The sequence below is a fragment of the Maylandia zebra genome, linkage group LG2 (genome assembly GCF_041146795.1).
Source record: "Maylandia zebra isolate NMK-2024a linkage group LG2, Mzebra_GT3a, whole genome shotgun sequence".
Classification (NCBI taxonomy): Eukaryota; Metazoa; Chordata; class Actinopteri; order Cichliformes; family Cichlidae; genus Maylandia; species Maylandia zebra.
Window position 1 is genome coordinate 8,528,591 of NC_135168.1, and position 11,040 is coordinate 8,539,630.

Below are 11,040 nucleotides of genomic sequence, written 5' to 3' on the forward strand. Positions count from 1 at the left end.
CACCTCAGTGGATGTGCTGCTGATAAACCTCATCAGGGGGAAACTGCTTCCCTCTGCTCGCCTCTGGATAACCACACGACCTGCAGCAGCCAATCAGATCCCTCCTGTCTGTGTTGGCATGGTGACAGAGGTCAGAGGGTTCACTGACCCACAGAAGGAGGAGTACTTCAGGAAGAGATTCAGAGATGAGGAGCAGGCCAGCAGCATCATCTCCCACATCAAGACATACGAAGCCTCCACATCATGTGTCACATCCCAGTCTTCTGCTGGATCACTGCTACAGTTCTGGAGGATGTGCTGGAAACCAGAGAGGGAGGACAGCTGCCCAAGACCCTGACTGAGATGTACATCCACTTCCTGGTGGTTCAGGCCAAAGTGAAGAAGGTCAAGTATGATGGAGGAGCTGAGACAGATCCTCACTGGAGTGCAGAGAGCAGGAAGATGATGGAGTCTCTGGGAAAACTGGCTTTTGATCAGCTGCAGAAAGGAAACCTGATCTTCTATGAATCAGACCTGACAGAGTGTGGCATCGATATCAGAGCAGCCTCAGTGTACTCAGGAGTGTTCACACAGATCTTTAAAGAGGAGAGAGGACTGTACCAGGACAAGGTGTTCTGCTTCATCCATCTGAGTGTTCAGGAGTTTCTGGCTGCTCTTCATGTCCATCTGACCTTCATCAACTCTGGACTCAATCTGCTGGAACAACAACAAACAACCTCCAAGCGGTCTAGTTTTTTTAGAAAAAAAGAGTCTCTCCACCAGAGTGCTGTGAACAAGGCCTTACAGAGTCCAAATGGACACCTGGACTTGTTCCTCCGCTTCCTCCTGGGTCTTTCACTGCAGACCAATCAGAGTCTCCTAGAAGGTCTGCTGAGACAGACAGGAAGTAGCTGGCAGACCAATCAGGAAACAGTCCAGTACATCAAGAAGAAGCTCAGTGAGAATCTGTCTGCAGAGAAAAGCATCAATCTGTTCCACTGTCTGAATGAACTGAATGATTGTTCTCTAGTGGAGGAGATCCAACAGTCCCTGAGATCAGGAAGTCTCTCCACAGATGAACTGTCTCCTGCTCAGTGGTCAGCTCTGGTCTTCATCTTACTGTCATCAGAAGAAGATCTGGATGAGTTTGACCTGCAGAAATACTCTGCTTCAGAGGAGGCTCTTCTGAGGCTGCTGCCAGTGGTCAAAGCCTCCAACAAAGCTCTGTGAGTAAACATGTGATCAGGCTTTTATCTATAACATAAATAGTGTAATGTGTGATGGACCCTTAAAAACTTAAACATATTTATTTACATGATCATCAGCACTAAATACTAGGGGTGCAACGATACACAAAATTCACGGTTCGGTTCGATACTTTGGTGTCACGGTTCGATATTTTTTCGATACAAAAAAAATGTTCATGCCTTTTTAATTTGTCATTTATTAAAATTATAAATATATATTTTAACTCAAAAGTACAGTTTTTAAATTTAACCCTAACCCTTGTGCGTGTTTTTTATTTTGACAGCGAATGCGCACCTGCGGACCACTTATGTGCAGTCCTGGTTATTTAGCTTGTCATATTGCAGCCACAGAAATTCTTTTGTCCATGAAACCATAAAGCTGCACTTTCTTTTTGCCTTATAGTCTGATTTGTCATAACTTCTCCGTTTTGTGGTAAGCTTTTCTTTGGCTGTCACTTCTTCACCCTGACCTGTCTTATTTGGCTCAGCAGAACTGAAATATATATCCTGCTGCTTTTACACACGCACTCACATAAGCTCAGCGATTCTCTGCGCGATCAACCTCTCACATGTTTAAGCTTGCTGCGGGAGATTTCACTTGTCATGTTTGCATAGTAAGCTAACGATTAATAAGACGATGTCAGAGGAATTGGTGCACAAATTATCATCACTCACCAATCAGTGCTGTCGCTCTCTATACACAGTTCGCACGATTGCAAAGTGAAAGCAAAAAAACAAGCGCAAATTCAAACGCGACTTCAATATGTCACATATTGGCAGTGGCTCACCGATGCCAATGACATAATTACCCAGCTACATTTCTGAAAGAATGCAAAAGCATTGACATATATTTTTCCTTCCTACAGTAGCCCGACGGGCAGGGAAGAGATAGATTTTGGTAGCCCGACTGAAAAAATCGCTAGCTCCGGGACGTCGGGCTAGCGATTTTGCGAGCCCTGTATCTGATTGAGGAATCACTCATATTTGGAAAAGAGAGTTTATTACAGAGAAATGTCTCTTTCCAAAATAAAAGCTATACTATCCGCTTCTTCTGGGCTATATTCTCAGCAGCATAAGGAGAATCATGTGCTAACAGCTGTCTAAATGACTCGGCTAAAGTTAGTAGCATGCTGCTTGTTGTTTTTGTCTGCTTCCACTTGTCTTTGCACCAGGATGATGTCGGAGTAAATGTGCAGTCATATTCGTTGTGTTCCCACTAGTGCTTTCAGGTTAATCTCGTTGAAATGACCTTAACGCCACAACACGGCAAATCTCCGTTAACGAGCTACCGCCGATCGCCCCGTGCATGGGGCTAGACGGCCAACACGTTAACGAGCTAACTGCGCTAACACACTAGTTCCCACCCATGTAATTGAGCATTGCGTGACACATCCAACATACTGTTTTACTTTAGTCCATGACTCGCTTACCTTCAGGGTCATACGTCACATGAAAACCAAAATAATTCCAAACGCCAGATCTGAATGAGAGTGGGGGAGGTCCATGTTGCTGAGAGCTTAACTTCTGTCTCGCTAGCTTGCCCTGCGCTCTTCCTCCTGACGATGCTGTCTGTGTGGAGCGCTCAGTGGATCTGCGCTCGACAGTACAGCCTAGGCGGAGTAGTCGAACACAGATTCACTGAGCGCTCAACACAGACAGCATCGTCAGAAGGAAAATTGATAAAAGAAATTACAAATGTTGTATTGTTCGATACATATGCGTACCGAACCGAAAGCACTTTATCGAACGGTTCAATATCGATACGAATATCGTTGCACCCCTACTAAATACAGTATATTATAGTTAATGTTTGATAGCAGCAGTAAATGTCAGTGTCTTAAACATATCTGGGTGTCAGCTTTTATCAAAGTCATATCCAGAATCATCCTGTAAGTAAACTTTATTTATACAGCAGCTTTCACAGGTCAAAAATCACAAAGTGCTTTACAATAGAAACAGGCAATAAAAACATTAAACAGCAAACACTGAACATCATACAGCCTAAAACTAGTTAAAGGCCACTCTGAATACTAGAGTCTGAATAAATGAGTTAGTGGGACCAGTAACAGCCTTTAACTGGAAGATCTCAGATGTGAGAAGAGCTGTAGGATTGTAGAAAGTCAGAAATATAGACTGGGACTAAAAGTAAGGACTAAAACTTTAAATAAAGCCTAAAATGAACTGGTTACCAGTGTGAAGAGATTAAACTGGAGTAATGTCCAGTCTGTTTCATGTGCTGGTTAAAAGCCTCGCAGCATCATTCTGTACTGACTGAAGATGTTCAAAGTCTGTGATGGACCCATAGGTGATCAACTCCCTCATTCCTCCTCTGGTCTTATTGCTCAGCTGAAGAGGAGTTCACTTCTATATGTTACAATCAGCATCACCAGTACAGCTCCAAGGATCTGCAGCTGCTGGCAGATTCAGTCATGCATGCTTGATTGTTTTTCAGTCTCTCAGGTCAGATGAAGTCATATTCTTTATGAATCAGCATAAGAAGTCAATAAAAATTCAAAGCAAATCAAGATGAGCGTTTATTCTTGTTTTAACAAATATATGAGCGAGAGGGACCTTTTTGGTCTAAAGTTATAATCATCTGCCACATTTCTAATCTCTTTACCACGTGGACTTTTAAAATATTTTCTGTTCCCCCAGACTGAGTCTCTGTAACTGGTCAGAGAGTTCATTTAACTTGTCATTTGATAACAGTTTGTTATCAAATTACAGTTTTTCAAATTGTGTTTTTATTTTGTTTTTTAGGCTGTTTGTCCCTGATCTCTCAGACAGAGGCTGTGAAGCTCTGTCCTCAGCTCTCAGCTCCCAGTCTTCTACACTGAGACAGCTGGACTTAAGTAACAACAACCTGCAGGATCCAGCAGTGAGGCATCTTTCTGCAGGACTGAGAAGTCCACACTGCAAACTGAATACTCTGAGGTGAGATCAAGTTATGTTGTGCTTTTCATCAATTGACAGAATTAACCAATAAGAATCCATTAAATGGGAAAAAAGTCAGTTAAACTTCTGTAATAGTTTTATGATAATTTAATGAGCAGAGTTATTGATCAATATGTCAGCTACTTTGGTGCTAATGCACTGCCCGGCACATGGAGCCCAATTGGCATTTGCAATAGAATACCAGAATTGATTGACCATGGTCAGTTAACAAATGTCAGCGTCATCCATTTGTTGACTCTCAGTAAAAACACAGGATTAATTGCTAAATCTAATAACTCTTTAGTGCACCCTCATTGCAACTTAACAACAGTGTTTGTTTAATGTTTATCTGTCATTTTTCAGACTGAGTCACTGTAAGCTCTCTGAGAGAGGCTATGAAGCTCTGTCCTCAGCTCTCAGCTCCCAGTCCTCTAGTCTGAGACAGCTGGACCTGAGTAACTCTGACCTGCAGGATTCAGGAGTGAAGCTTCTGTCTGCTGGAGTGAAGAGTCCACACTGTAAAATGGAAACTGTCAGGTCAGGATTTAAAAATTTCCAATGATGATCACGTTAAACCTGATTTCTATTACTGCATAAACAGGAAATTGATTTTTTAAAAAGTCTTAATGTAGAAATTAGTGTCTGAGGTTTTTAGTGATATTTGTTCACTTTCTGTCTTTCATTTGCAATGAAATGTCCCATCTGCTCCTGAGTCCAAAATCTTTATTTTAGCAGTGCTTCACCCACCAAACCTTCTAGTTCGATTCCTGTATGCTGAAGGTTTTTACAGAGCTGTTTGTTCAGATATCAGAATTTGATTTTCAGAAACATTTAGTAATAAAAATATGATCAATTGATTATTTCTGACTGAAAAGATGAAATATATATTTGGTCATAGTGATATGACTCATTACCTCACTTAAACATAAAATGTAAACAAAAATTCAAAACAATAGATTAATACAAAACAGAGTTTGACTGTTGAGCTTAAAGTGAGCTTCAATGTTATCCACTTCCTGTTTTATTTTGGTAGTTATCGTCTCTGATTTTTACCCCAACATTGTCTACATTAGTTTCAGCTGTAGAAGGTTTTATTGACTGTTTGATTTGTCACTTTTTTTAACTATAATTGTTGACTTATAAGCTATTGCTTAAAATGTATTTTCATTAAAATACCAAATAATTTATTACTTTATCATCTAATTAGATTATAATTCTGTAAATAAGAGTGATAGTGTGGCCTGTGTGGGTTGTCTTCAGGTTCTCTGCTTCCTCCCACAGTCCAAGAACATGCATGCTGGGTTAACTGGAGATGTGTGATTGTGAGCATAAATGTTTGTCTGTCTAGCTCTGTTTCTACCTGGCTACATCACCGTTACTGATGCTGAACCAATAACCTGGTCTGGACCAGGTTATGTTCAGAGTTTTTGTTTAAAATCAGCTGAAGCGCCTCATTTTCACTGATTCTTTCATTTACAGAAAGCTTTAAGTGAGATATAGATTCAGTCATATGTTACTAATATTACTTTTAACCTGAGCAGTGAAAGTCCGCGGTGATCTGAAAATGATGTGCCGGGAGTTGTGCCGTTCTCTGTGGCTTCAGTGACCCTCGAGCTCTCGACTAGCTGGGTAACAGACGTCGCTGAAAACGTCGAAGCACTTTTGCACTTTTGCAAATATGCGATATCTTGATAAACCGAGCAGATATTTGAAGTTTACACACCCACATTCTCCCCTGAAAATATGTTAAAAGTTTATTTTGTGACCCAGGAAGATTAATAAGAGTAATTTTAAAACTTAGTAGCGGTCGCCATTACTGGAAGCTGGAGTTTGGCTGGGCCGCACTATGAATTCTGGGATATGGTGGGCCACGAAGGACACACCCGACCCATCCTTCAAATTCGGGGAAAGGAGGACGCATTTGTCGGCTGCATTCGGAGGAATTTGGACAGCCTTCGGTGCGTCGCTGTGACGTAATCCGTCTACAAATGTGTCCTCAGGAGGACGCAGCCCATGAATTTGTACACACCGAGCCTGCGTGCTGGTAGCACCTTAGCCACAGCTCGGGTGAAAGAAGCTGAAAAAGAAGGTTTTCTAGTTTGTAAGGAGGAAAAAACTGAGAGGACTAAGTGAAAGAGAGGCTGGAGAGTAACACAGAGCAGCAATGAATGCTGCTCACACAGTTTAGACAGTTTAGCATCAAATGTTCGAGTGAGTTAGCTCCCAGCTAACTAGCAGAGCAGCTAACTAGCAAACCAGCTAACTGCACCCACAAGCTGCGACTGCGTCTTTCTAACAAGAGCGTCAGACACTCAGACCGGTTTTCTTTGTGGATGATGATGTATTCTCACACTGATCCTTCATGATGATGCTGTCATCCACCCACTGCTCCTGGTGTTGCCAATTCCTCAGTAAGGAAAATCGCTATTGGCTGTCCTAAAAGTCGCTGGAAGTCGCTAAATGATGTCATCGCCTAATTTGGATAAATGGTCATGTAATTGTAATTGTAACGTACGTTGTAGGAGAGAAAAATAACATCGTGGAAGAGACATAACGTGAGTAAAAAAATGTCCTTGAATGCATTTAAATAAATAAATCATAGTTCTGTCTGTAACTATTACAACACTCTCACCACATTTGTTAACAATTCTCTCAACAAATGTGTTTTTCCTCGTTCTTTGTTATCCAGCTGCGACTTTGGGTATAAATGTGTCATAAACAGGATAAAGCAGTGCAGGTTCAATGTAATCAAACCTCAGACTGAGTTCAAAATCATCACCTGTCCCTGATACCACGTCAGCACCAGAACCATGATGTGTTTACTCACATTTAAAAAGGTGGAGGGCAGTGTGAATGGACTGTTGTCATTGGTCTGAATGTGCCTCTATAAACATGTGCTCTTCATTATTGATGTTTTCCTAATGAACAGAAAATGAGACTTAACAAAATCCTTCTGACTGTTGTTGGAGCAGGTTGGGTCCTGGGTTTGAGTCCCCCACTGAACCACAGGGGCTTCTAGCTTTGTTTCACAGTGTATAGAACAACAAATAAAACCAAATCACAAAAAAACGCATCAAACTTTGAGGGTTGAACCAAGGATGAGGAAGCAGACTCGGCCCCAAACAGCTGGATATATGGATGGTTACCAGAGCAACCACAGCAGTGTGCTCTCAGTATATTTAGTTGTATAAAGGTGTTTGTGGTGTGTTGCAGCTGAAGCATTTATGTTGACACAGGGAGAAAATAGTGTGAGGACACTGTTCACAGCAGTCACAGCTCGCTGCCTTCAACAGTCTCTTCCTTCCTTGTTTGGATGTCACTGATATCATCTTCTGCTCTCACACTGACCACCTGTTGGAGCTAACATGCTAACATGGAAGCAGCAGGTATGCCACCTGTGGCAGCTGAGGTCACGTGACCTGAGTGTTTGAACCACACGTTGGAGCAGCGTTTCCAAACATCTGCACTTCAGAAGCTCCAAAGTGTGGAAATGTCACTGTGGAGCGTCTCGTCGCTATCTAAGAGATTTTCTTACCTCTGCAAAGCGAAGCTTGCAAACAGCACCATAGTTTGTCAATCCCAACCAATCAGAGCGCTCCTTATGTCACGTCACATGACTCGTGTGTTTTCCTCTTTGATTAGCACCCAAAGAACTAAAGAAAGGCTAAAAGGACGTTCAGCCAATCAAATCCCTCCTAGCAACAGGAAGTCTAGAGAGGAAATGGAGTAGAGAAGGAGAATCACCAGTTTAAATGTCTGAGTTTTAAACTGGTGACCCTCTAAAGAGGCTTTTATTGACTCTTTCTGTTTTCTTTACAGCTTTTTTTTCACCATTTAAACTGTTTAATATCAGATTTAGAAATAACTTTTGGACAGTTTTTCTACATTTGCACTAAAATGTGACATAAATAATGACTTTCTGACTTTACGTGGGACTAATCTAACGACTCAGCCTGGCTATGTTGGACTGGGTGTGGCAGCAGCTCCCAGTTTGAGTTCAGGAGACAGACACTCTCTCTACTTTGAAGATCAGCTTCAAACTTTCCTTTTTGATAAAGCTTATAGTTCGAGCTGGATCAGGTGACCCTGAACCATCCCTTAGTTATGCTGCTATAGGCTCAGGCTGTTGGTGGACGTCCCATGATGCTCTGCTTTCTTCTCCCCTCTTTTCACCCCTGATGCTTTTATATGTCACTACTGCATGTCCTTAACTTTTGTCTCTCTGTTTTGTTCTTGTCTCTCTGAGCTCATCTCTTCTCTTTCCCCTCACCCTGCAACCAGTCATGGTAGATGCTCCTCCTGGAGCCTGTTTTCACTGGGAGGATCTTTGTGTCAAAGGGAGTTCTTCTTCCCACCATCACCAAGTGCTGCTCACAGTGGATTGTGTCGTGAAATCTATCAATGTAGAGCAGTGAGACAAACCACGGAGGCCCCAGAGAAGTGCAATCAAACGATGAGTTTATTAACACACAGGAGAAAACATCAGCCTATGTCTTCTGACAAAAATACATGTTGTGGACACTTACAAAGCAGTGGGGTATACGCCCCCCCATGGCGTCAATAAAAATAGTCAGAGTAAAATATGTTCCAGACATTAGTCACAGTTAATGGTACATCTTGTACATGTTTAATGGCTATAAACAGACACAGAACTTCTCTTTTCTGTAACACCTTCCATACAAGGTAATAAACTTCAAGCCCTCAGGGTCTCTGGGGCTAATTATTGACTCTGGTCATCTGTTGCCAAGTAGAGTAAAATATAGTGAGACACCAAATGAGTTAAGGCCTCAGGCCTGACACATTCCTAGATTATATGTGTTATATGTATTGTAAGCATCCATGCAATCATCCTGTTCTAGTTTCCCTCAGCATGGATCACCTGGAGAGTCACGCCAGTGAAGCTTAAGACCCTTAATGAACCGAACATCAACTCGACATAAGCACAAATATGCAATGTGTATGAAATACTTCTGACCGTACTTGTAATAAAAGTTAACATAATGGAAGGATCCTCAAATGAACATGTTCAATAGACAACTTTAATGCAATATCAATACTGTGAGAAATATTATTAGATGGAATAATGCTGTAAAGAACATTATTAATGCAGTTATAATGATGCAGATTATATGGCAGCAATAAAAGAATTTCTGTATCTCCACAATTGTCTGATGGTTGGGGCTTTCTCTCTGATATTGGAGGCTGTTACCTTACACTGTTAAACAGCTTCAGATGACTGTTGTTGTCCATTGGGTATTGTCACTTTTAAATAAAGTTACATTGAATGGATGTAAATGGATAGATGTTATTGTGACAAAGAGAAAACGATTGTTGACAGATTGATTGTTGTTTTGTGTGTCTGCAGTCTGTCAGGCTGTCTGATCACAGAGGAAGGCTGTACTTCTCTGGCCTCAGCTCTGAGCTCCAACCCCTCCCATCTGAGAGAGCTGGACCTGAGCTACAATCATCCAGGTGATTCAGGAATTAAGCTGCTGTCGGCTGGACTGAAGGATCCAGGCTGGAGACTGGACACTCTCAGGTATGGAGAGAATGTCTGATAGAGGAGGAAGAGCTGGAAACATTTCCTGTGTCCTTCACTCACTTCCTGTTTGTTTCCTGCAGATGAGACATGAACAATCACACATGCAGGAATATTTTCAGGGACAGACACACTAGTCTAGCTGGATAGTTCATGGATATTTATGTAGGGGTCTCCAAGGAGTCTGTTTGCAGGAACATTTAGGTCACAGGTGTACCTGATATAGATACCAGTGTACCTAATAAAGTGTCAGCTAACATTTGGAAATGGAAGCTAAAATAATGACAAACTCTACATTCACAGCTGAATTCACAATAAATTTGTTCTCAAGTGCACATTTTTCTGTTATTGTTCTCAAACAACAGAATGAGAATGAAATATTGATTCTAACAGGGCCCATAAACTTTACTAACTAAACATTACTGTGAGCAGCTCCTCCATCACTTCAAAACTGTCATCAACACCACGGACATACATTGGGAGCTGGGCAGTGTCGGTGATGTCTGTGGTCTCATCAAGAGCGACTGAGTATACACTGAAACATTTGGCTTTCTCACACAGTTGGTCATAAATGTCACTTGACAGGTCAGAAATGCGATCTGCTGCGGTGTTGGCAGAAAGGCTGATGTTGCTAAACTGACCTTTCTTTCCCGGACAGACTATATTTGCAGCCTGCAATATGCACTTTTAGACAAATGCACCTTCTGTGAATGGCTTCCCTGCTTTAGCAATCATCTCACTAACCACGTGGCTCCGACTGCTGCATTATTCTCTTTGGTTGCTTTCTTGGAGAAATCTTGCTGCCTCAGTAGATCTGTTTTAAGACTGGCAACCCGGTTCGCTCTCTCGTCTCCCTGGTATTTTGCATCCAGCTCAGCATGTCTAGTTGTGTAATGACGTTTCAAATTGTATTCCTTGTGCAGCGCAACTTTCTCTGTGCAAATAAGACAGGTCGGGGTGCCCCTGTGCTCATCAAAGAAATATTGCATTTCCCACTTTTCCTGAAATTGTCGGTGCTCATCACCAACCTTTCTCTTCACCGCAGGCTTTGAAAAAGACATGTTTGGGGCTATGTGACATTTATAATTCTACTTGGTGTCACTGTCGCATTGAAGTTTCAATCAAGCGTTTAGCCGACGGACGGGGAACGTCTCAACGCGTAGAGAACGTCATTTCTGCTTCTTTTTCTTGCAACCGTAGCACGGCGATCGGCAGATAAAAAGCCGGTAGCAGTCTCCTTTGTTTTTACGCTCGATGTTCATGTCTTTCATGACGACACGAACACCGTGGCGTTTGCAGATGGTAGAAAGTGCAGGGATAGCGAGCGCAAAAAAGGCGACT

The 11,040-nt window shown here is 42.0% G+C and overlaps 1 protein-coding gene across 1 annotated transcript in view; it reads left to right on the forward strand.

Annotated features, from left to right (window-relative positions):
* The first annotated feature begins 243 nt into the window (after positions 1 to 243).
* Positions 244 to 11,040, forward strand: part of LOC143413400 (NLR family CARD domain-containing protein 3-like) — a 13,721-nt gene continuing 2,924 nt past the window's right edge. Inside the window, exons 1-4 of the mRNA XM_076876371.1 lie at positions 244 to 1,205; positions 3,987 to 4,160; positions 4,524 to 4,697; positions 9,526 to 9,699. Coding sequence (XP_076732486.1) covers positions 244 to 1,205; positions 3,987 to 4,160; positions 4,524 to 4,697; positions 9,526 to 9,699 — 1,484 coding nt within the window. The remainder of the gene's footprint in view (positions 1,206 to 3,986; positions 4,161 to 4,523; positions 4,698 to 9,525; positions 9,700 to 11,040) is intronic.